At 44.8% G+C, this 26902-nt stretch overlaps 1 protein-coding gene across 1 annotated transcript in view; it reads right to left on the bottom strand.

Annotated features, from left to right (window-relative positions):
- Positions 1–2222: 2222 nt before the first annotated feature.
- Positions 2223–26902, bottom strand: part of LOC119443096 (cullin-4A) — a 45966-nt gene continuing 21286 nt past the window's right edge. The window contains exons 7-12 of the mRNA XM_037708245.2: positions 25269–25449; positions 17105–17297; positions 15789–15893; positions 7917–8362; positions 5188–5589; positions 2223–2425 (exon numbers count right to left, since the gene is read on the bottom strand). Coding sequence (XP_037564173.1) covers positions 2330–2425; positions 5188–5589; positions 7917–8362; positions 15789–15893; positions 17105–17297; positions 25269–25449 — 1423 coding nt within the window. The 3' untranslated portion in view covers positions 2223–2329. The remainder of the gene's footprint in view (positions 2426–5187; positions 5590–7916; positions 8363–15788; positions 15894–17104; positions 17298–25268; positions 25450–26902) is intronic.

Here is a 26902-nt window from a genome sequence, read left to right as displayed (position 1 = left end):
CGGCCGGGCCAACGCCAGGGACTAGACCACGTGACCTCATTTCTATTTACTTTAAAAAGTACGCGCCCGCATTCGCAAGTCGTATTGCTTGCAAAGGTATTTGGTGTGTAAAGAAAAACAAAAAAGCACACAAACTATTTGCAGCCTCTCAATTGATATTCATCTTAGATCTCAGAAACCGTGGCCACAAAACGCTTGGCTTCACCGCCATACGCTACCACTTCCTGAGGAATGAAACCGATGAAACTGGATGTAAATTAAGGTGGCTGGCCGGTTACCAATGAAATGTTGAAGAAAAAGCGTTTTTTTTTTTTCTTCTCGTGACAGCGCAGTTTTTTCAGGATATTTCGTTTACTGACGTTTGCGTGAAGACTGCTATAGCATAACTAGACGACCTGTGTGTCGGCGCTTGCGACAAGTAGCCCTATCGAGAGCCTGCGCAAACGTGATCGGTGTTTGTCAAGCACTTGCTTGAAAACATTTCACGAATATTACATCTGTTGTGGCATGTCAAGCCTGTTGCTAGGTTTAACTATTTAGTTAACTTGGAGCCACAGAACACCAACAAGCTTGTAATTTTGAAGGTTGTAAGTGCGTGGCCGTGTGTCCAGTTATGGTGATGATGCGGACCTTGACCTCAACTCGGTGCAAGCACAGAACTCGACAGATGCAGACAGTTTTGCAAACGCTTCCGAACGTATTTCTTGTTTCTTCATTGAGATATGTGTAGACGTCAGATAGAACGCAGCCGTGATATTTCATGTTTACGTAGATACATGTAACCTGACCTGCCGTTGCTGGCTTTAATGTACGAAGAAACGTTTTGCGCTTACTTTGGTTTACGTTCAAACGTGGAACAGTTTTACATGTATTTGAATTGGAAAATCGGAGTTGGCCCCGAGATCAAGTCACTAAAGCTTCCTTGTTACACTAGCACCAGTGCAATGGAATGTCAACTGTTCACATCTCCACTTTTGGTGGCAGGCACTGCATGCACACCAAGCACCATCAAATTCTTAGATTCTGCTGGTTTAAGGACAAAGCTGCAGGTACAATTCTCGCTCGCTGTAAAAACGTTTTCGTCTAATTAATTGTGTGGCGAACAAAATATATTGCCATACAAGTGCAAAAAATGCAGAAAATTCAACGCAGTCCAATAGCTGACAGCCTAGCTTCGCGTCAAGCATATATGTTGCTGAGAAAGAACACAAATGCGATATATCGTTGATATGCAATACAACCGTTGCTAGATAAAGCAGTGAACATGCTATTCCACTATTACTCAACTTGATAAAGATACAAGTTCAGCTTAACAAAGCTGTCATTTGTGAACATGTTGGCAGAGCAACATTAGTTTTCTGGTACGCTTAGAAACAAAACCAAAACTCCTGCCTAGTTTTCCATATCTGCTAGCCAACTTTTCAATGTCCTCACTATCTGTGGAATGGTGGCTAGTGCAACATAGCCTTGAAAACCAGCATTTAGCTATGCTGCCCACTCTTTCACAAGTAGCAAAAAAGAACAGCAGGATGCACTGTGTTTGGCACAAGCAGTGGAAGCAACAAAAGCCTCTCTTTGACATTTACTTCTCTTAGAACTTGCTTGAGGACACGTTTGAAATTGTTAACAAGCACTTGTGTTGTTTCAAACAGCTGCTGGCCTACTTGACCCGAGGTTTGGGTGCGATAGATGAGGTTGACCTCGTCAGATTTCTACCCAGCAGGCAAAATAAGTGGCCTTGTTTCTTAATAGGCATGCATGCTCTGGGTATGTGTTTGACCTGCTCTGAAAACGGTATGGAATGTGCATATCCCACAATTACACTTTTTAGTTCGTAATATTTCCTGTATATTCGCAGTTTCCAAATTTATGTCTGTGAATGGCTATTGTTAATTTCTGGATGAAAGCATTGCCAGTTGGTGCACATGCTGTACCTGTTGCACAATTGCATTCAACTTACCCTTCGGGGCAAGAATATCAATAAACTATAACAACAAAATAGTCTGACACCAGTGTAATTACACCAGCCTTTACTAGCCACCTGAACATGCAGTGTCACTGGAGAAGCCTTTATGTACTAAAACCTTTCCTTCAGGCAGTGTTCACTGCTCAACATTACTGTAACTTCATGTAACCAATTTTGCAGTATGCCCTAACACATAGGAGTACACGTCTCTCCCTGCTCTTTGAATTTCGGCGATCAAGAAGTCAAAGTAGCACAATCAGCTAGTACAGCTTTTATTTGACAAGTTTGCAGATGTGCCAGACAGGTGACACTTATCAAACAAAGAGAACGGACTATATTACAGGGGGCTGTGGTGGCGAATCTTCAGGCCACATAGTGATACTGGTTTGGGTTGTCCTTGTCCCTCTCCAGGTAGTCTCGGTCTATCAGACTTTCGATCCTCTTCTTCAGGTCTGTGGGCTGCAGTGATGTAAATGGATTGCATTCATGAATCGTGGTCGAAGCCAATACGAACCCATGTCATAATACAATGCTATTACACCAAACAAAAAACAAGGAGAAAAAAAATCTACTTTACTATTATTGGATTTCAAACAGCAATGAACATCAAGCAATTTACTGGCTATGGCATTGCGCTGCTAAGCCTGGGGTCGCGACTTCAATTCCCAGCCGTGTTTCAATGGGGGCAAAATGCAAAAAACACTGGTTTAGATTTAGGTGCACCTTAAAGAGCCCCAGGTGGTCAGAATTAATCCAGAGCCCTCCGCTAGCCCCTCATATCCCACTGTGACATTAAACCCCATATTTAAAAATATCAACATTTTTGCTCTGGGATTTCGGAGGCGTGAACTGTGAATAAGGCTACGGATTACCGAATACAGCTGCCCCCGGCTGCCCTCACATAGATGTGTTTGAAGTGACATAGCTTCTTCCGAGTACAAACAATGTATGATGAAAAAAAAAAAAAACGAAAGTAATTGAAAAACACACAACCTCGGCCAAAACAAAGTTCTGTCACTGAAGATATGTTTCGAAAGTCAACAAGGAATCCTGGGCTGTAAGACAGCTTATTTCACTCAACTACAGTTCTGGGAAAATATGAATACTGAAAACAGCCAAAACGTGTAGTAAACAGAGATTAGCGAGTGTGTGCCTGGTAGCACAGCCTGTCGAATAGGTGAAAAGTCTAGACGTGCCGATATTTTAGCAGACGTTTATCAGTTGATAAAGAAATTTTAAGCAACATGTGTGAGTTCTATTAGTTACAGAAGGAAGACAATCTTAGAATGAGGTTAGCTATACAGGTACACTCATAGATATTGTACATAAACTTAGCTGTCTTTTTTTTTTTGTAGTTAATATAGTTTCCCAATCTCTTTTAGTGAACAAATCCCAATAATTAACAGCATATTGCAAAACCAGGTGGATCAGTGTTTTATATGCCAAGAGGTGTACAGCAGGCGTAGATGTCTTTAGCAAGCGTCTTAAATAGAGCTACAAAAAAGAACTGCAGTGACTACTACTGTCGAGTTGGAGTGCTGAATGGAAGCACATTCTACAATAATTGGGTTAGTCTCTGGCTCATGTAGAACAAAATGTAGTTTTTGTTTACGAGTAAATAATTAGACCTGAGTAGACATGGAAATCGATGTCTTGGCAAGCTGGTGCATGTATTCCAGGGTGACATTACGACCCATCTTTCATTTCTGTGTCTTTTTATGGATTGCCAAGCTTCCCCTGATAGTAAGAGTGGCTGCTTTGTTATTTTAAAGTGTAATTTGCTAACAAAGCTTAGCATGATATTCCTTTTTATGTTCTTTTAAACTTGGCACGTGGCCTCATTACACATCATGCAAGAAGTTATTTCTGCTTAGATATCCTCACATTTTTTGTGTTAATTTTAGCATTCACAGTAATGGCACTGTTAATCAAATTTTGGATTCTGTGTCGTATTATTTTATCGGATACTATAGCAAGATCTGCTTGTGTTCGAACTCGTGAATTCTTTGTGATACTAGTAAATGTCACTAGTTTTGCCACAGTTAAAGTTGTGATCACAAACACTTGTGGCACCAACTGAATATCGTTTTGAAAAGTGTACTAATTCAATTAGTAACAACATTCAACGATATAATTACACTTGTTTTAAATAATTCTTTTTGTGTGTTGCAAGAACTAATTTACTGGTGTCACATGGAAACTTTCAGTCGTGATTGAGCCCAATTAAAATTGAAAGTGCACTGTGGGACACTTTCAATATACCTTAAAGATGCCTTAATCTACTATCACCTGTATTTGGAACAAGTTTCCAAGCTTGTCTTTTTAAGATTCCTCGTTGAGATTTAAATACACAAACTGCATGTACGCACCGATCAAAAGTATAAATTTTTCTCCGCTGTTTTTTTCGCTGCACGACATCGTTTAATTTTGCTCTGTGTCATGAAGTTACGATAATGCCTATAAACCAGGTCCATCATTTCAAGACCAACTTTAATATCAAATTAAAATCTCCTATAAGTACTATTTCTTAACCTTACATACTTTCTAAGCATCAATTTTTTTTTAATGTGATAGAAGTATGTGATAGAATTTTTGCAACTTTGAAGATGTGTGTTGGCTCTTCTTCAAGTGTCCCATTCTTATTTAGGAACTCATAGTTTGTGTGTTGAAAAATTCGAATAACTGTCCAGGAGGGGTTTAGGCATCACATAAAAGCATGAACACTCTCAAGTCAAGAGTGGCAGCTTACTCCCCCCCCCCCCCCCCCCCCAAAAAAAAAAAAAAAAAAAAAGGTATTTTCTACCAGTACTAGCACATGGGGCTGAAACTTTGAGGATAACACCGATACCTGAGAAGAAACTAGGGGCTGCACTGTACATGATGGAACGAAAATTCTGTGCATAAGATACCAAATGGATAAAGCTGATATAGTTCAGGTTGTGAGAGAATTGGGAGTTGGCCAGGTCGTGTAATGTATAAAGCAAATAACTACTGGCCTATAGGAGTAACAGGATGCATGCCAAGAGATGGGAAACACAGTTGTTGATAGCTAAGGACTTGGTGATGTGACGAGATTAGGAGACCTGAGGGCATAGGACTGAGTCAGCTGATGAAAGAAACTGCTGGGGAGAGAGAGGCCTATGTTTTGCATTGGACGTGAAATATAGCAGGTACGGGAGGATAAAGGTGATGACAGCATAAGAGAAAGTGCTCTGGCCCACCTTCACGGGGAATTTGAGCTGGTCGTAGAGCTCAGTGATGAGCAGGTTGTGTGTGAGGCTCTTGCGCATCTTCATTATGCGCACCACAGCAGCATCAATCTGGTACTGCCGGTCCTGGAAGACTCGCTCCTGTGTTGAGCTTTGCTCTTCGGGTGTCTCACGCATCTGCACTTGGTTGATCTTGATGCGAAAAAGCCGGTTGCGAAACTCAGCATTGAACACAAACTGGTCGCCGTCCTGCACCTCACGGCCCCGAGGCTCCTTCTGCAACACGCGTGCCTTGCCACACGCCAGTGACTGCAACGTGCGCCGAAGCTCGCCGTCCTCGATCCGAGTCTGTTCGCTCAGCTCTGCCAGCCCGATGGGGCCGTCCACTTTGTTGAAGCACAGCAGTACCAGGGCCTGCATGGCAATGCTAGCATTACACCCTGGATCGGGGCAACCTAGGCTCTCTAGAAGCTGCACTTTTAAGCATAAAATCCTAATGTCTGCAAGCTGTGTTAATCATCTAATAGCTAAGCCCTTGCAAAGTCTGGTAGAGTATCTCAATATACTGTACATCATTGATCATCAGGCAGCGAAAAAAAAACAAAAGAAAGAAAAACATTCTGAACCACGGGTCTAACCAGAAGTTCTGCCATCAACCTCTCAATGCCAACAACACAAACTATAGGGTGCATGAATTCATTCCCTCATCTTTGTCCCTTAATCAAGGGAGGTCAACCTGGGATATGGGTGCCACTGGTAGCGCTGACCCTACCGCCTACTTTGCAACTGTCACATGAGTTCATCAGTGCCAGCACATACTTACTGCAGCTAGCGAAGCATGTGACGTGTCAGTGAATGAAGAAGGGAAAGAAAAAAATGGAAGTGAGAAGGGCAGATCAATTTATCACTACACTCAGCAATAGGAAAAACACAGAGTTTCAGTCATTACACATCACCTACCCAAATGTGCCTGACTGCACAGTAAATCTTTCCCTGCGGCAAAAGGAGCAGGTACAAGGGAGAGGATTACTGTATTACTCAAAGCAAATTCAGTTTCACAGCTCCCAATGCTTCTCTACACAGATGGAAGGCACAAGCGGTGCTCGTGTGAAGTAGCAGCGCTAAGGCCGTGTCATGGCTCCCACCGAGCGCATCGCCTCCTGCTACAGCGTTGTGCGTTGCATTCAGGTTCCGCAATGGTAGATGCGCGGCTTAAGCTCGAGGAATAGACATAAAATGCAAAGATGTGTCCATTAGACAACCTATTGAATAAAGTTAGTTGCATTTGAAAGAAAGTTCTAGCAATGTAAAGAAGAATTTTGATTTAAGACATTAAATAATTTTTCATTGTAAATATTTCTTTAGTATAAAAAAAATTTAAAATATGAAGTTTACTTATTTATAACTCTGCACCAAAAACGGTTATCACCATTCTGTAAACTGCACATGTTAGAGCATCTCAAGCAGATAAATGTGATGATATAGGAATGCATAGCTTACGAAAACCTGTTAAGTTTAAAGAGTTAGACAGAAGTCCTAATCATAAATTAGTGGACAAGTTAAAGCAACGCATTCCTGGCGAATCCGCCTGTATTGCTGGCGAATTTTGAAATATGATCCCAGCTGTCACTGTTTTGGTGGCGTCGCGCTGGCTCACGTCGTTTTCAGGCATCTGCTCACCTTTGAACATGTGTGTGGGTGAGTGCGCGTGATGCCGCCAGTAGCTCCGACGACGCAGTTTCCCCAAGTAAGTACTTCGCTGTCATGTTGGATGCTATACTTATGATGCCTGGTAGCATCCGGGGTGCTGTTTATGCTGTGCAGCAGCACAGGCCCCGCGTGCTTGCTATCACTGTCATTGCTTTGCCATTCAAGAGAAACTGTAATTGCTAAAGGACTGTGCATATTTACACACTTGTACATGTGAATGTGCAACAAAGCTGCCACTGCTTCTTAGACTCAATGTTTCACTTTCATGTTAAGACCAATTCTTCTGAAAGAGGGATCAATAATTTTTTTTCTGCCTACTGTATCTATGGGACTATAGTCAATGTTGCATGTTGCCATGCTTTTTAAGAAAGCTCGCTTCAAGTGCTATAAAATTAAAAAGTAGTGCGTGCCTGATGTGTAGGCTGAGATCAAGGATACGACTGGTCCCATGACTTTTTAAACCTATAGTGTTCCACGAGGCTAAAAAGTTTGCAAGCTCTTGGCATAAATGTTGGACAGCAGACTCAGCTTGTTCACAAGCAGCATGACACAAGTACACAGAAAAATTGCAACACCGTAGAGACTTGGGCTAGTCGGTACCTACTTGACAGGGGAACAGCGCTATAAACATGAGAGACAAGAAGGGAAACTCACACCAGCGCTGTGAGAGACAAGAAGGGAAATGCACACCAGTGCAGGTGTGTTTCCCTTGTCTCTCGTGTTTTTTGTGCTGTTCCCCTGTCGAGCACAGAAAAATAACTGTGGTGAGCGGAAACTAGCCTTCCAATTTGTCAGAAGACTTGAAGACTCGCATCCATCATAATCCAAGAAGGAACGGCAAATACTGAGCATTGTAGAGGTGGCAAGCAGTGTTTTCACAGGCGACACGGGAGAATGAAGTAAGCTAATCAAGACGTGTGCAATAGAATAGAGGAGCAGTAAGATGAGGCGATTTGTTGGTGTGGGTTGGCGCAGGTCACGTGTGAGCTCGGGGAGAGGAGCTGTCCCATTTGAATTGAGGTAGCACTCGCCTGAAAGAGTGAAACCTGCAGTTCCTTGAGACCACCTGCACCGGGAAATGTGGCCCTAAGTACACAGTGCCCCAGACTGGGCTGCCACTGGAGCTTGCGGCCAGAGTGCTTGGCCAGGTAGAAGCGACGGAAGAGGTCTTGGTGGCGCACCATAGCTGCGGGCAGTGCCACTTCCTGGGGCGGGTAGCTGGGCCAATAGCCCATGGTCAGCACGCTCACCGTCAGCTCGAGTCGCTCACGGCGCTGCTGCTGCCGGAAGGCCAGGTTCAGCTCCTTGCTCAGTTCCATGTCACGGAACATGCCCTCGAGCTTGGAGGTGAATGCCGCACCACATTCCTGCTTCAGTTTGCACAGCATTGACTTCTCTGCATCCACAGAAGCACTCTTGCCCACCAACAAGCGTTTGGCCAAGTCCTTCTTGTAGAAGGCCTCAAACACGTCTTTGCCTGCAATGACATCACACATTTTTGGGTTCAGGCAGGTGTTCCTAAACCGCCTGGGCAAGAAAATCGCCTGAAGCCATGGACTATGAGACCCTGTACCTTCATCCCTAATTTTTAGAAAAGGACAGTTGGCATCATATGTGCCTGCATCTTGCACAAGTCACACCTTTTGCAATAGTGGTTACATATCTGGTGTCTGCTGCACAACATAAACAAAGCTGCAAAAGAAAGTTATGAAAGTGTTCCCTTAATGAAGAGTCAACTTTGAACTGCTGAACCAATTTTGATAAAAAATTCAGGGATGATTTACCTTCTTGTCATTAGAATATTTTCCAAATTTCAGCATCCCTAGCACTAACAGAAATAAAACATAAGAACTTAAGGCCAATTGCATATTTGTTATGTCATTTTTGTAAAAATGTAATAATTTGAAGCTTTTTTTTTTTTTTGTCAGTATATGTCAGACATCTGATAATTTCTTGTGTTGGAAAATATTTGGGGATCTAAAAAGTACCTCATCTTGTTCCTGACAACATTTCAGTCTAGAAACCACCACGAAAGCAGATTTTGGAGAAACAGTTTAGAAATGATAGTTTTCCTAAAGGTTTTTGTTTGGCCAAAAAAGAAAGCAAGCTGAGAAAAATGAGCTCAAAGATTTAAGAACACGCAATTTATCTAAAGACCAAAAATAATTATTTAAAGTGCCCTGCTACATAGGTTTGACCCTCCTCTTCAATTCAAACTTGCTCTGCGGCAATTGCTTCAAGTCATCTATGCTTTTTTTTCAGCTATGGAGCAGTCCAGTGCCCTAGTCTGTGCTTGTAGACAAGGGCGCCACGTCCAGAATTATGCCTTTCCTTTCTTTACTTCTTACTTTGCGATCTGCTTACTCTCGATGGAAGGTCTGTGCAAGGTTTTGTGTATGATTAAAATGCATAAAAGCAACTTTCTAATGCGGGCATTCACTTTGTGTTTAGTTTCTTGCCCGCTCTGCGGCTGCATCTTGAATACAGCGTTCATGCGAGGGCGAGCGCGCCACCCTCATGAGAATGGAGTTCATTTTCTTCTTTTCTACGGCGCAGATTGCAACCAAACTTGGTGATGAGCTTCCCTATACGTCTAGCAATCCAAAATAAATAAAATTCGAAAAGCATTTTTCTGGTGAAAACCGCGATTTTAGCCCCGCAACCCCCCTTAAAACTTTGTATCTCTATACATGAAGAAACCAGGTCTAATTAATACATGCACAATCAAACATTGTAATAATGAACAATAAGATCCTACACAAAAAAACCAGAAGTTCGTTCTATACAGTTGCAAACAAAATTCAATATATAAATTCACACACAATAAAAACACAAGATACTAACTTTTTATATATAAACAATGGTTAAATACATCCATGTTAAATATAAGTGGCCTTCGAATGCAGTAGCACCACTTTATTCCTTTGCAGTAATAATCCAGTACTAACTCACCAGCCTTAGAGGCTTTCTCCGCTTCATTTAGTAGTGGGCAAGTGCCCTGCTTCACATAGCATGGGACTGACACAACCAGTGCTTTCAAAGCATCAGCTAGTGCTTCAAGCAACCAAAAGCTGGCCCCTGTGACTGAGGCTATTTGAATGATTCAAGTGTGCCTCTAATTGTACACTTACGAATTGACTTTAAAAGAAGAGTAACAGCTCTCTTCACATAATGTACTTTGAAAACCAATCACTAAATACAGTTGACTTCCGTTAATTCAACCCTGAGGAGACTAACGAAATTGGTCGTATTATAGGGCTGATGATGATGATGATATGGTGAGTTGAAACAGGCAGAAAAATCATCAAGACAGATCGCTGATTTATTTGGCAGTACAGTATAGACCACTTATAACGTAACCGCTTATAGTGCAGGACCGGATATAGTGCGGTCTTTTCAGACTCCCGTTAATTTTCCCATAGCACTCCATGTATAAACGTATCGCTTATAGTTCAGTTGCGGGAAACGAAATACCGGTTACAGTGCGGCTGCCTGGGAGTACGGAAGTCAGCGGAGACGGCAAACGCTCTCCTCAAACGGGCACCCCGAGGAGTGCTTGAGGAAGAAAGAGAGACGAAGTGGAGGAGAAGGGCACGTAGTGCGAACGAACAGCCAGTGAGGCTGAAACCAGAATCTTGAGTGGGAGTCATGAAATATCACGGCGTGCATAGCGAGCGAGGGCCACGAAACTGCCAAGGCCGGCCTAGCTCGCTTCACGATAACGGCAGTAAACGAAACTTCAGGGAGCGGGCGGCGCCGGCATGGCACAGGGAAGGGCGCACGCGGAGACCTTGGAATGTGAGGGAGGAGGGCAGAAAGGAAGCGGATTTCGCCTCGGCAACTCGGCCGGTGGCTCCCCTCGCCCACCCTCGTAGCTCCCTCACTTTCGACTTTCACCTGTGCGCCCCCGCCGCTACAGCCGGCCCGGCGCCAGCTCCCCGAAGTTTCGTTTTCAGCCATTATCGGGAAGCGGGAGTTTGCCAGCGTGGGCAGTTTCGTTGGTCGGCCTGGGACAGTGCCGCTGCTTCCCTCTGCGCCGTAGCCGCAGCGTGCAAGGACAACACGTGACTAGAAAGTAGAGGAAACATAAAGGAGAAAGAATGGTTCACTGCCATTTTCTACACGTGGTTACGGTAGCGTGGCTGAGACGTCGGCACATACACGCATGTTCCAGGTGCAACGCACAATCAGCGACCTTGTCATTTGAGAGAGGGTGAAATTTACTGCCGCATTTTTTTTTTTTTTTTCATTTGCGCGCGACATTGAGGGGTCTCTCCTAAGCTTTTACTCTATAGCGGTGCCGGAGCAATGCCGGTCGGAGGCGCCGCCGTGTGATTTGGTTCGAATTAACGGGATTCAACTGTAATATGAATGCAAACGTTCTAGCCGCATTCCTCGACTGTCGCATATGCGTGGCGGCTCGGTGAACATGTTTTGCATATGTGCGGGCCTTGAAAATTGTTGCTTTGGTTATAGTGCGGTACCGCTTATAGTGCGGATATTCGTGACTCCGGCGACTTACGTTATAAGCGGTCTACACTGTATTTGCCACTATTCTAACACATCCAAGAAGCAAACACGCACTCACCCACTTTTCACAGGTACTAAGTAGAAAACTAACATAAAAATGACATTAGAGTTCCTAAACAAAGAAGAAATTAAATATGTAACTGATTTTCTAGCAATAAAAACATAGCATGCCTGAGATTCTGGCAATAAGAAAAAGCTGAAACCAATAAGCTTTACCTTCACGGAATGGAAATCTATTTACTTAAACTCGATTGTTATAACTTTCAGACAGCACTTTATAGCTGTTTATGAAGAACCACAACAAGCTCCACAACAATAGCAAACAGGATGGTGGCCCACGCCTAGACTAAACACTTCACTAGTTTGTCCTGCGACGCATGAAATTCTCCAAAAGGACAAGAACATGCAATGTGACTTGTTGCCGCTGGCTCAACATGTAAAATAACTTATCGTTTGAACATGCTTTATAATTGGAGTGAAAGCGGCGCGTCGTAGTTATCATGCTATGCAAGAACTCGTTTTGCTGCCATATATGGTTGCCATCTTGTGAGGGCAATGATGCTGGCTAGGCTGGCTCTGACGGTAGGATTGCACTGCCTAAGCAATCTCCGAACGAATTTGCTTGGGTAAGAAGGTGGATGTTAGAGACGAGTAAAAACTAATACAGTTAAACCTCGATATAACGAAATTGACAAATTCCCGAAAAACTTTGTTATAAAGAGGATTTCGTTATATGCAGGTTCGGCACGAAAATTCGAAAAAGAAACGCTTACCGTATTTACTCGATTCTAACGCGCCCTCGATTGTAACGCGCACCCGTTTTCCGTTTTCGTCGAAGCACTCATCCTTGGAATGTCACACCAGGTATTGGATGCGTGGGCGCGTGTTGTTTCGCACAAGTGCAAGGCATCGGAAACGAAGAGCGAGCGTCACGATGGCGTCGTAGCGTCGTATATTGTTACAGTAGAACCCCGCTGTTACGTTCTCGGGTGCTGCGTTTTCCTGGCTGTTACGTCGTTTTTCGGCCGGTCCCGGCAGAGCTCCCATAGAACCCAATGCATTGGTAACCCCGCTGTTGCGTGGCAACTCTGGGACCGTTCCCGCATCATACGTTGCGAACTGCCACCCCGCGCCGGCCCGAGCGGCCATTTTGACTTTTCATGTCGGTTGGCTTGGTGGCTTGACGATGGCATTGGCCGCCCAAAGTGCGGGGGGCGACAACTATGACATAATTTTGGTTTCCGCCAGCAAAAGTATGGCCCTTGAGATGCGTATTTGCTATCTAAAGGTGGTGTCTATGACGCGTTGTGGCCCTAAAATTGGTTTTGGCTCATAGATGTTCCGTATAAAGTCCAAGGGCGATAACGCAGTCGCCGCACGTCGTATGCTGTATGTGCGAGTGAAAACGTGTGAGGAGAGTCGACGACGGCGTCTAAAAAATCTCGCGCGCGCAAGAAAGAAAAAGAGGGAGGAAGCGCGTCTTCTTCTGTTGCGCTCGATGAACCAGCGAGGGAGCGAGGGGGGAGGGATAGCTGGCGGCGTTCTACTGTACTCTGGCATCAACTGTGTACTGCGCGGTCGCGCGGGCCGTATCTTGAAAGCGATCTGCGTTGGGGCAGAGCTTAGGCAGTGTAGGTGCATCGGCAGCTCGTAGCTTTGTGCGTGCTGTGTGTTCTCGGTGCTCAGTTTGCGTTGAAGCGATGGACAACAGCACGAAGGTCACTTCACTCGCTTCTGCAGCGGCACTTCCACACGTCGCCAGCGTTTGATGGCGCGTGTCCGCACTCATCGAGTGTGATGTGTCACAACGTATGCCAGCGCGTCGGCAACATCAACTGGAAAAGGAGAGTGCCAGCTTAGCGGGCTAGGCCAACTGCATCAAGCGGCAGGATCAGGTTTGAATGAAGGGAGGGGGAAAGGTCACGCCTGCAGCAGCAAGATCGCCGAGTCGAGGGATGCAGGCCCGCCTCGCACACGCTCGCACGCACACACAACACACGTGCGCTCGCTTCGCATTCCGTCGCGGCGGAAAAGGTGCTTCCGGTTGCTGCTCGCGCAAAAATGACAAAATTTGGGGCGAAATCTCTAGGTTGTCGGCGGGGAAAATTCATTATTTTGAGGGGGTCTCCCGCTGCCACTTCGTTACATAGAGGTCTCAAATACATGTGCTTCAATGGAGTAATGGCGGGGAATAGAAAAACTTTGTTATATCCAGGAATTCGTTATATGGAGGTTCGTTATAAGCAGGTTTAACTGCAATCCATTGTGAGCTACCATCTTTCAGCGGCAGGCCATAACTAAGCATTTTCGATGGGAGATGATGTGTGTTCCGACGCATTCACTGTAACCTAAGCACCGCCAAGAGTGACGCTTGCCGCTATTGAGGCCACTGCTGTGGTTGTCGCCATTGGGGTCAGGCACACAAATTATGAACGACCAAGTTCGAATTATCCAGAGAAGGCTAATTTCAGGGTTGAAATAATTAAACTTTTGTCCCATAAAAATGTGTGGCACCAGCTGTTGGGACCTTCGGTCAAGATCGAACTAATTGGAATCGAATTAATGGACGTCCACTGTATCTCAAAAATGCCTTGCAAATAAAATGTTCAGTACCGACACCGTGAATACACCATTAGGATAAAGCATCACTATGACTGCGAGAAAAAAACACACAAACCTCTCTCACTAACAATCAGAAACAAGCATCAAATGAATCTTTTTGCAATGACTGAAATGTTTTCAAGGGTTTTTAAGCACACTTTCATCAGTATAATGTAATTTTTTTAAGGAGTTATATCAGTAATGTTATAGAGTACCGTATGTTGTGGTGTATAAGACTCAGTCTTTTCCCAAAAATTTCGGCAGGTGCGTCTTTACAACGGCACGTCTTATTGGCTTTCTTTTGGGTGGGGGGAAAATTCTGAATTGATGTTGATCAGACTTCTTTTTCAACCTTTATAAAGGTACATTATGAATGATGCGTCCTAAATACGATACTGAACCGTCAACCTGCCAAAAGTAGAGTGCCATAACAAAAAAGAAAAAGAACAAAACAAAAATAGGAGAGCGAAAAGAAAAAAAAAAAGCCGCTGTGCGAGCTTTCAGATCACGGAGGCAGCGAGGGTTTCAGAGGCCGCAGATTTTTCGGAGGCCGCAAGCAGTAGGTTAAAATGGCAAAATATGACAGCTGCATTGCTTGTGAGCATATCAGAAAATGATTCGGACGTGGCGGCAGTCGAGCAAGCTGCAAGCCATGAAGACTGGAAAAAAAGTCGCAGTTTCACTCGAAAGGCGAAGCATCGATTGCGATAGCAAACTAGTGGACAGCTATACAAAGTAAAGATAGTAACTTTACCGGCCGCATTAACTTGTAAACATAGGCATACTAACCAAATTAACAAGCATGGTGTCACGCGTGCACAAGCAAACATGAACGCATCTAACTCGATGACAGTGGAAACCCGCTGTCAAAATGCTGCAGTGAGTAAGCGCAGCAGCAGTAGCAAGCAAATTAACCTTTGTCCTGCTGTGAAAACAGCACAGGCAGCAAGGACTCTGCCCCCGCAGCAGATGGCTTTCAAGATACAGCTGCCCGGGCGGGAGCGCGCGGCGCAATATGCGGCCTCCCCCTTACCTACCCTTCCCCCAAAGCCATGTGGCTAAGCGCACATGTGCGGTCGCTTGGGTGGAGCGGAGTTGAACGAAGTTGAGCAAAGTTGTGACATGGGTCTGCGCTGCCTGGAGTGCGGTTTCGGTGGCTACAGTCACTGCAGGGTTTTGCAAAGCAGGCATACTAGATTCATTAGTGCCCGAGAATGACGGAAGCAGCGACGACAGTGATTCGGAAGCCGAAGGGGATGCCCCAGCGATGCTACTGCCAGAACTTGCCAAACTTTTCGACAGCACGTCGAAGATGAAGACTTTGAATGTTTCAAGTAAATAAAACGTTTCTCCTGCGTTTATGCACAATGTGTCTTAATGCGTGGTTATTGAAATTCCGCCCCCCCCCCCCAAATTTGGCGCTTTGCAAGTTGTCTGAGATGTTAATTGGTAAGGCAAGTTTACGCAACCACACGTAATGAAGTTTATTTGTGGCAAGTGAGTAAATATAGTTGCATCTTATAGATTAATTTTTTCTTCAATCTTGCAAAAAGCGGGGGGAACGTCTAATGCAACGATGGGTGTGTCTTACACTGGAAAATACGGTATATATGCAGCATTAGGAGGTTTAGCTTCCTAGGTCAAAGCATCTAAGGATGACAAAGACAATTCATGCTGTCATCTAACTAGACAGTTATCATGCAGAAATGCTGTGGACGAGTACATGAGACAGTTTTGCAAGGCTATCGCAATTTCTCTTCTTTCACACTCACCGTGGATGAAGCGGAAAAGCACCATAATTTTGTCCAGCAGCCTTTCCAATTCTTCTTCTGTCGCTTCTTTGTTTCCTGCCCTCAGCTTTGAGTCCACAAATTTGGCTGTTTTAAGAAAAGAATGGTCAAGAAAATTAGGAAATGCTGAGCTGTACATAACCCTCAACATAAGCTCAAATTTCTGCATGGAGCTATTGCCTTGTCTCTAAAGGGACTAAGGCTTATAAAATAATGGTTGTAAACCTTAGTAAATATTTCTTTTTATTTGTTTAAAAAGCTGGTAGAGACATATCTGGCATCCTGGTCGAAAAACACAGGATGAAAAATTTTCGATTTAACACTTTGCGGTCCGAAACTTTTACCCACTTTCCGGCTGTCCCGGTCCGAAACTATTTTGCCAGTTTATAGCGCCGCGATGAAAACCACAAACTGTGGACGAAAAACTCAGGATATTTATTTTTTCTTTTGCCTTCTGCAGGACACTCCTCTACCGATATTTGAGCAGCGTGTGATACCGCTCGAAGCATTTTTCTGGGTGCTGTTATGGTGTTACTGCAGGTTTTGGAGAAAAACACAGTTTCCCTCCTGCCTCCGTTTGTTTTTCTATCGCTATAAACAACACAGCCTTTGCTATTTCGGCCTGGGAGCTTGTAGATGAAATGGTTCCTCCCATCTAGCCTTTCCTCGCACTCCTTCCGCACAGACGGGCCCCGATTTATGGCTCTAGGCCTCACGTCACCCACCAGCTCTTGGAAGAGGTTGCGGCGGTACTGCAGGTGTCGCTGTTCTTTCTCAGCATGATTCTGCAGCTGTGTGCGCCTCAAAATAAAGCTATTGACAATGGAAACCTCTAGAAGCTTTCACTAACTGCGCCACCGTAAAACGCACGTGATGAAAAAGTGGTCATGCTTCTCAGCGAACTGCGCGAACGTGCCGTTCCGTGCGTAAGTCAGAACGCTCTGGTATCCAGAAGCCGTGCTGAACGTTGTGCTGCACCCTAGTGCAAAGAGAAGTAAACTTCAACAAACAAAGTTTATTTATCCCTGAAGAGATTGCGCATCGTGTATACAAAGAATGCGCACGAATCGCAGTGAGAAAAACCTCGAAATTTAACTCCCGAACCCCCTTGTCGGGCGGTGCCCGACAGCGGACCGCTATGGCCGTGTTGCGTTGTCGGGCGGGCCCGACACCGGACCGCAAAGGGTTAAAGAAGATATATTGCAGACTTCCAAAATGAATTCAGGCTGAAAGCTTGAACATTAACAGCCCGAGATGCCAAGCAACTTTTATACAAAACTTCTATACAACAGCCATACCAATGAGCTCAGCTGGCTTGTTTGGCCTCTGGTTAATGAAGTACTCGAAGGCTTCCTTGAGTGAGTTGACAAACTTCTCATTGCGATGGAAGCACTGGTTCACCACCTGATCCATCTGGTCCTTGAAGTCTAGCAGCTCCTGGACCATGGACCGGTCTCGCTCTGGGTTGCTCACTATTACCCGACCACGCTTCTGCAATACAAGGGGCAAAGGGATGGTACATACGGTGATCAGCATGCATCGGTGCATTTCACAATTTCTAGAGCTTACTTCGGTGGCACAAGACCTACGTGAAAAAGAGGGCTATCTTTCCTGGTATTCACAGAGCAGCATGTGCAAAGTTATGTCTAGTGGTGGCGTCAACCCCAGCTTTAGCTCAGAAAGGATAAATTGCACTCCACGTGCCAAAGACACAAGTCGTGAAACATCCAGTGTTACCACGCTCCTGAATGCAGGGACTTTATAACTTCTTCACCCAGCAGGAATACTTCGCCATTTTTGCTACAAGGTGTAGGCACTTACTGTCAAAATATGAACTTCATTTGCAAGTGTTCTTGTATAACTAATGAGAACAGTATTTGATGCTTTTGTCAAATTTCATACTTGGTGTTGCAAGTTTGGCAGTTACGTTGCTGAACTTCATAACACAACACACCAAACACTAGAGGTGAGAACGCTCATCGTTGAAACCTGCTTTAGCCGTTATTATTTCATGAGATAAAATACAGTCGAACTTGTTTATAATGAGCTCTATAGTTCTACAAGCAGTGGCCATATCAGTAGCTCACTACATATGGACTTGTCGGCAGTTACAACTAGACACCACTTTGGTCTAAAAAAGATTTTCAGTACCTTCATTTTTATGCCTGGCACATTACTCTGCATACGTAATGTATTTACTCGATTCTAACACGCCCTCGATTGTAAAGCGCACCCGTTTTCCATGACCAACAAGAAAAAAAAAAAAAAAAAAAGAAAGAAAGGAAAAAGAACGCCCTCGAATATAATGCGCACCCGTTTGCTGTGACATTAAATAAGAAAAGTCTTTTACAGTACCACACAACTCAATCTTTCATACAGAAGTAAAACTTTCTCTCATTTGGAAAAACAAAGATTGCTCCCAATGCACTTAAGTTGCGATGAATAGAAAAAGTCGCAAATTCCCCCGAAAGGCGAAGCATTGATTGCGATAGCAAATTAGTAGATAGCTATACAAAGTAAGGATAGTAGCTTTATCGGACGTATAAATTTGTACACATTTGGTAACTAACTAAATTAACAAGCGTGGTGTCACATGTTATTGTGCCACACCACGTGCCTTCATCAACGTGACGGGCGCTCCCCCCACTGCATTCTTCTGAGCCCCACGACTGATCACCGCGACAAATCAAGAATTAGATGCGGGTGAATTCAAGCTGCACCAGGCCTTCCCCGCAACAAAAGAAGAATGCGACGCGGGTAACGTCAGCATCCAACCCGCCTCGCTCCTGCCGACGAGGAGCCCAAAAAGAGATTTAAGGCAGAAACGGCCTTTTGTGAAAGAGAATCGCCACCAGCCACCCCATCGGTCTGGTGCTTTTACCAGCTATTACTAGCTATTGCCTGCTATATCTGTACATATCTGTACAAAATGTATAAAGCTTTCATCTCCTCTTCGTCTGCTCCAAGAGTCCATCTCTCGTCGTCAAACCCCAAGTCACAATAATGCGTACAAGCAAACATGAACATGCCTCACTTGATGACCGTGTTTGGATGACTCGCTATCAAAACGTTGGAGTGCATGAAGTGCGGTAGCAGGAGCGAGCGAATTGACCTTTGTGCTGCCTCTTGCTTCAACGCGAACGAAGCAACGAGAATACAGCGTGGTGCGCCTAGACGCACAGACTCAGTCCTCATCGCAGATAGCTTTCAAGAAGATAAGGGCCGCGAGGCCGTGCCGTATGCAGCAGCCGCCAGAGAAGAACAGACTCCCCTTCTGATTGCGCCAGTTCCGCACACAAATTTTGACTCTGAACGCCAGTGATACGGCCCAATTTCTGTCCATCTCCACACACGTGATCACTTTCCTTTTAATTGCAACATCATGATGAGCTCGGCGTGTCTTCATAGTGGGCACTTCCATGCTCTTAGAGCAAACGCAGAAAACGGGAAGACAGAAGGTGCACTAACCGAAGCACACGTACTATAGCACATGGAGGAAGCTACGCAGCTAGGCTCGAAGCGCGTACAAGGCAGCCATTTTGAAATGCCGATGGCGATAGGGTTAACGCAGATTTAGGGTTGTACTCGATTCTAACGTGCATGCAATTTTTGGACCTGTTCTATTGGAAAAAAAGTGCATGCTAGATTTGAGTAACTACGGTAGCTGCAAGTTTTCATTAAAAACGTCATCTAAAGAATGAAATGTGGCGTCATAGCTACTTTAAAACAGTGCCTGGCCAATACCGATCACCTGCAACTTCGAAACTACGATTGCATCCGCTGCAATTTTTTCCTCGAGAGCTTGTGATATATTTCACTACCAGGACGACACGAGTGCATTCTGCATATGACAGCAAAGCGTTCTAGTTGCCTGAAAGCCGAAACTACTATGGCCTGCTGGCATTTTGCAAAGTTATTGCTATTAAGGTGGCAGCATCGACAAGTCATGTTTTTTTATGTCCTTTTGGCCGAAAAAGTCCAAAGTTCGAAAGGTAGAACGCCATTGAGAACCGTCATCAGCAACAACCTACCGTAGTTATTCAAATATAGGTCGACCTTTTTTTTTCGGAAATGTTGCCCATAATTAGCTATTGACCTATATTTCCAAAGAATCTTGACCTATATTCGTGATCAAAGCTAACAAAAGTGCAGAGCTAATGGAGTTCTAGTGTGGAACAGGGCCGCCGCCGGAGCCGTACTCGCCGAGTACGCGAGCGCTCACTGAGACAAAGTCCAAAACCACGTCAGCTGGGGCAGCGCTCGCTCAACGTGTTTGACGCAACTTTGGGGCATGAACTGCCGTGAAGGCAGGGCCAAAGCGGTGTGTTCCTGTGGAAACACACAAGTGTGTTTCTGGTTAAACTCGTTTATTGGTTGTTTGCCTCTGTGTCGCCATTTTGCAATCACTGCTACGTGACGGTTCGCATTTGCTGTTACGTGGCTGTGCGACGATGTTACGTCGCCAGAGCTACACCGCTGACTTCAAGCATCAAGTAGTACATTTTGAACTTCAACAACTGTGCCACTCAGCGCGAGTTTGAGGTGAATGAAAAGCTGATCGTGTGCAACGGGCGGCGTCGTGCTTTTCACGGCCCAGCAACCGGGAGGCGTGACGCTCTCGAGAAAGAACTGAGGTTTTCATTTATATATTCTATACGACATATATTCTATGCTGTGGAATAGGAGCATGAAAAGGGTCTTCAGGTGTCCTGCGAGGACATTCAGACGAAAGCCTGGCAGTTGGAGCAACAAGATGGGATCGGTTGGTCGACGTTTAGAGCGAGTCGAGGCTGGGCCCAAACTTTCATGTGGCACAACGTGAGCTCCCTTCCGACGAGGACAACTTTCCTGACAGTTCTGACGATGGTGTGGCTTGTGGCAGCGACTAGCGAGAGGCCGAGGCAAGCTTATTGTAAATGAAGGTGTGTCATGTTCCAATTTTCCAGTTTCTCAAAAGATCTGTGTCGACCTATTCTCGAATAATTTTTTTTATTTCTCAGAGAGCACAATACAGTAATACCCCGTTAACTCGAAGTAGTAAAAACTGGAAAAAATTTCAAAATAAGCGGAGTTTCAAGATAGCTGAATTCATGAAAATATAAGCATAACCACTGTGTAAAGGCAACCTGACACCTTTCAAATATGGCGCCTGTAACTGCCGACTTCCTCACAAAAGCTCAATGTACCAGGAGCGGTACTTTTAGTAGATCATTGTTGCAATATTATGTGCGAACCAGCCACCGACACATCGGTCATATATAGGCAACGGCGAACCTCGCACATATAAGCACAAACGCAGATGCATGTTGACACCGTGTTCGAAACCGAGTCACGCTAAAAATCTGGTGAACGTGCTCGGTTCCCCAGAATTTTTGACCGAGGATAACCTCCACATAGCATCGTGGGAACAACTACCAACAGCGCCCAAATCGCCAAAGCCACGCCTGAGCGAATGCGCCCTCTAGATAAAGACAAAGATATTGAGGCCATTGCTCACCTTTGGACACTAGGTGTTGTCCAAAGTTTGACATCTGCGACGTATGTCCGGCTTCCAAAATCGTTTTTGCCCTTTGCAGTCAGCTGAACAATGGCCTCAAGATCTGTATCTCTCGAAAGCTCCGTGCCGCGCATTGCGAGCAAACGCCGCAGGAAAGCGCTCACGACCGCCCTGCTTAGTAACATGACCACCGCCAGCGCAGCCACGCACAACAGTTGCCTCTGAGCACCGGGCATCGAGGCACTGCTGTGCGTAGCTGGTGTGTTTACAAGTGGCGGCGCGCTCGCCTCTGGCAGACGCTACTCTTTCTCGCACTATTTGAGCACGTCAGTGGTCGTAGCAACGCTCCGCCCGCATAATTAATGGGATCAGTCGGCCGAGAACTGTAGATGAAGGTGAAGTAGAATCAAGCAAAAGGCATTGGGACAAAATTTTAGGCCTGGACCGGTATTTTGTAGCAATGCATTATGCTTTATTCTACGCTGGTCTTATTATCCACCGCTCACAGCCGGCTGATCCTGTTGATAACATAAGCGGACCATCACTCACGCGAAAAGGCATTAGCATCGGAAAAGGCCTCGCTACAAAATACCGGCCCTGTTTTCACTTTTTGGCCATACCAAGCTGCGCAAAACAATACAAAAATGTTTCAGTACTGTCTTTTTTTTCGGCATTTTGGCAGTCTACGTTTCGAGATATCCGGAGTTCGGTGCAGTGGCATTTTGAGATAAGGGGTGAAAAACCCACGGAGTTGACACCGTGCCAGGGAAAAAATTCGACTTACACGATAATTCTAGATATTGGAGTTCAAGTTAACAAGGGTTTACTGTATATAGGGGTCTACCTATATTCTTGCTCGACGTATTTTCGAGTAAGTACGGTAAACGAAGCGCTGATTAACCGTAACCACCAACTGTTAAGGGGTATTCACACGAGGGGAGAAATCCGGGCTGTCGCCCCGGGGCGTAAGTGCGCATCATGGGACGACGATGTCACGGTTTTGCAAAATGGCATGCCGCCGCCGCATATCCCCGGGGAGAGGGGAGACAGTGGTATTTTGTGCTGGTGTCTCGGAACCTTGACCAAGTTGCTGCTCCAGAGGGTGGCAACTGTCTCGTAATCGCTTTGTTGGTGTGGTTGGCAGCCCTGTCACATATGTGATGGCATGTTGCACGTGTGCCACTGCGATGGCCAAATTAAGCGACGATGTCACTTTATTACCATATTTACTCGAATGTAAGGAGAGTTTTTTTCATAATTTTCGTTGCTTGGACTCTACGCTCGCGTTACATTCGAATAACGGCAAAATTGACGATTTTAAAACGAATATTCTAAGTTCCGCGGTTTTTCACATTACGTTAGCAATCTCCACCTTTACATCTCGATTGAATTTATAGACAAGTCGACCAAAGTCAAAACTTCTTTTTGTTGGAATTGACGCCATTTTTTGCTGTGCTTGTGACTTGGTGCTACAGTTACGATGCTGAATTACCCTGAGGCCTTTCACGCTTCGACTACGTTCATTCGCAACGTTATGGCGACACAGAACATTCGGTATAACGGCTGCTTCGAGAGACAAATAATTTTAATGGGCGAGGAGCTGGGAGACTCAGCTGTGACTCGACGTCAATGAGTCGATGGTACTCGGATGGTGGCACCAATGGGAAGCCTTTTGTAATTGCAGGGTCAGTCGGAAATGCCTCGTAGTGGCTTGGTACTGTCCCCGAATGAAATGGTTGTGCGGCCTTTTAAGAAGCACGTAATCTCAAACGAGCTGGACGGCACGGATGACTTGATTCTTGGCAATCACTTTCGAAAATAGTTTCGCTTTCGTGCGCTCTTGGCACTGATAAACGAACTTGACAAAGTCAGAAACACTCGAACACCCGAGAATACTACTAAATGAAAGCTGCATCTCTTTGTGAGACGTCGATGATAAGTGAAGGGAATTCCTTTTCGAATTGATTCATTGAATAAAGGTACCATTTCTCTTTCCGTTTATCTCGCGTTACATTCGCCGTTTTATTTTTTTATTTTGCGGACTGAAAAGTCAACCCTCGCGTTACATTCGAGTAAATATGGTACTTGTTTTTTGCTGGTTGAACAATTTCCATGCCATGCCTTTGGGACACTATATCTGAAGCGTACAACAAGGTGAATTTGAAGAAGTGAAGAGTGGGGTCGAGAGTGAAAGCCGCCATAGTAGTCCTGCTACCACTTATCAAATTCCCCGGTGTCTTTGACCTTGTGAAGAGGGGATGTTTATGGGGAATTTTTCGCGGTGGTCAACATCACTTGACTCCACCCATACCCCCGGAAACACGTCCCTCATGTGAATACCCATCTAGCAACATTGAAGAACGCCGTAAATGTGCGATGCTACAGAGCAGAAACAGCGCTAGCGTCCAAATGAAACGAAGCGGAGAGTTTGCATCGCCATAGTTATCAGCAGGATTGGTTAAAACATGTTGGTGGGCTAGTTTGGTTAATCCATAATAGAATGTGTAAACGCGACTGAACGAGGACGTAGAAAGAAACAGACACACAGCGCTGTCTCTGTGTGTCTGTTTCTACGTCTTCGTTCAGTCGCGCTTACACATTCTATCATGGCATTAGCAGGAACTGTACAGGAATGCCAGAATGCTGTGTGCCTATTTGTGCCTTTATAGACTTATTCTTGTGTTTACTGCTGTGTGTGACCCAGCATTGGCTATGTGCCTTCAGAACTGCCTAATCGCCATCTATGACTGAAATGATAGCGACCACAGTTTCGTCTGCAGTAGTTGCAACGAGTATAGCAGTTTCGTTAGGTGCAGTGTGTGTGCAATGTCGCAAACACAGCAGCAGCTATTAAGGATGAAGAGCGATCCTACCGCTGCCCGCACGCTGGCATTGAACCCGCCAGCTGCATCATGATAAACAGGCGATCTGTTGCCGACCAGTTCACTGATGAAAAAATCATTGGGATGTACGCGTTGTAGTGAAAAGCCTGTCTGTGATGGAAATACGGGTCTTATGCCACGATTCCACTACGAAAAATGTTGCGAGGCCCTTGCTGCTGCGAGTGCTAATCAGTCAAGATATGACAATTGCAGCTTCCACATTGCTTTTGTGCACAATAAAAACAGAATTTGTATATTCATTCAGTAAATAAATGCGCGTTGATGCAAGTTAACGAGGTTTTACTGTATTAGCATTCCTGCCGAGCAGCTGTGTGCATACCACACCATGGTGCATACACTGATCTGAGCATAATGGACAGTAAATGTCAAACTAAATCTATCTAATTTCTTTCCTTTTTAGGCATTCACAAATGCTGAAGGTTTTCCTTCGGCCTCAACTTGGCAACATCACGATTACGTCGCTGGTAACGTCTTTGCCAGCCTTCCTCATTGCACTAGCGTTATAATGCGCCTGGTATCAGCCAGGGTGCTGTTCCTGCTGCACAGCAGCAATTATCTCGAGTGTTGTGTCACGCCATGTTGTCCCTGTGCATTGTCAGAGAAGTTTAAGGAGTTTGAGCACAACGCTAAACCTTGCTACTGTTTTCAATGCTTCGGCTTCGGGCATTCCTTTTAATGCGTGCTGAACAACTTTATAACAATGCCCCAAGGATCTGTGTGCGCATCAGTCTTTGATGACTTTCAAGACAGCAGCACACTGCAATCACAGAAGCTGGGGCGCCCACAAGTTTAAATGCATGCCAAAAGTATAGTTCATTCTGCTGCAGTGAATTTAGAGTCTCAAAGGCATGGTTGATCAAGAGCCGGCTCCAAAACACTTGGTGTCAGTTTACCATGACACAATGATGGCAGTATGTTTTAGACACTGCTCATGACATCGACAGAAGTGCGCCTCGCTGCTTTCTGTTGTCACAATCCATGTTTAGCCAGTTCACACATGTTCAAAATAACATGCTTAAAGGATAAATTGAGAACATAGCTGCCAGTGGCACAAGCAGGCACCTTGACGTAGTGATTGAAGTGCGTGCAGAGCATTGGAAGTCCATCCTTGACACGTGCAAACAGGCTGTACATGAGCCCTAAATCTCGGTTGTCGTCCAACAGCTGGTCGAGACCCTTCTGAAGAATGGGACCCAAGTGTTGTCCCAACAGCTGCCTCTCCACACAGCCGATGAGCGCTTTCCTGCATTCACGTTAGACATTTAGCCACGTGCTCTTGCTTTAACAGTGTGACACCAAGGGCAGCAACAAGCAAAAATTGGGTAATAAACAACTTGAGAATGAATATCAAAGTCAAGCGATAGATTCCTGGTAGACCTGCTAACATAAGCTACTGGGCCCACTTATTGGTTAGTACTGATGTTAAGGGGAGACGTGGGTTCTAAAAACTTTTTCTTTATTTTTGGTTCTATCTGAACGAAACTTCACTGTTTAGATCAATTTTTCACGCTGATTTCAAATCTATAATTAGTTTTTTGATAGCTACTCTGGTTCAGAAAGTATTAAAGTCTGAAAATACATTTCATGAGTACTTCTTACAGGACTTTTTGGCAATTGCTTTTTGTTAGACAAAAAATAAGCGCATGACCTGAATGCCAAAGACTTGCTCTAGGGGGTGATGCTATGTTTAACTATTTGAAAGCATTCTAAAGGTAAGAAAGCAGACCAACAGTGACTGTTATTATATTTTTCTTATTTTCACTCATTATTACTTTTGATTGCACTTTATAAAATGATGCTAGAGTAACTGAAATAGCATCACCCCCTAGATCATTTCAATATGAATACACTGATACCAAACTTGTTATTGTCACTCAACAACATCATAAAAAAAAGCCCCGAAAGACTGAGTGCGGTGTGTAAAAACATCGAACTGAGAAAAACGCATTTGAAGTTTAGGCAGCTGCAACTTTTTCTGGAATCCAGCTACAGCAATATTATTCATATCATTTTGTAGCTCTATTCTTCACGAGAATGACTATACTAAACATACGACTCTACCCTCCCATAAAACTGGGAAAAGCTTGTTATAAAGCCATGTACTGCCCCTAAACCAGCATGAGAAACTACATTTACCACTTCATGTGCCTGTTCCAGTGGCCTGCAAGCTAAATGAATACAAAAAATTGTATGATAAAGTAGCCTTTCCATATACAAATAAACTTACACAATGTTCAAGTCAAAAGCACGCATGCATGGAATATTTATTTAATGACCTAAATTGATTATTGTCATTCAACAGCACTTCGCTCTACAGCATACCAGGGCTGCATATGCAGGGTCCTTTGCTGGCTTGTGACGTTTTGAAAGCCTAGCCTTGGTGGCATTACTGTCTAGATGCTCATTTTGCAACTTCCGAAGCTTTTGGGACTAGCAGCTTGAATTTCCGCTCCGTTGCGCACTGTGATGCCAGACAGTCCTTCAAGATCGCCGCATTTCTCGCGCACTCAGCCAATTTGCACACTGAATAATATGCCGTATCAACGAAGTCTTGGATGCCGCTGGTCGCGTTGGCTGACGATCCGATGACATCAGAAGGGCCGCAGCTATGCCCAGTAGAATCAACGGCGATGTTAGATGTGGCACTTCGAACGCAACAGGTGGTTCCGGCCGTTCCGCTCGTGCCGACCGTTCCG

This window comes from Dermacentor silvarum, chromosome 2 (assembly GCF_013339745.2).
Source record: "Dermacentor silvarum isolate Dsil-2018 chromosome 2, BIME_Dsil_1.4, whole genome shotgun sequence".
Taxonomy (NCBI): domain Eukaryota; kingdom Metazoa; phylum Arthropoda; class Arachnida; order Ixodida; family Ixodidae; genus Dermacentor; species Dermacentor silvarum.
Note: the sequence above shows the minus strand (reverse complement) of the source record. Positions and strands in the feature narration are given on the sequence as shown.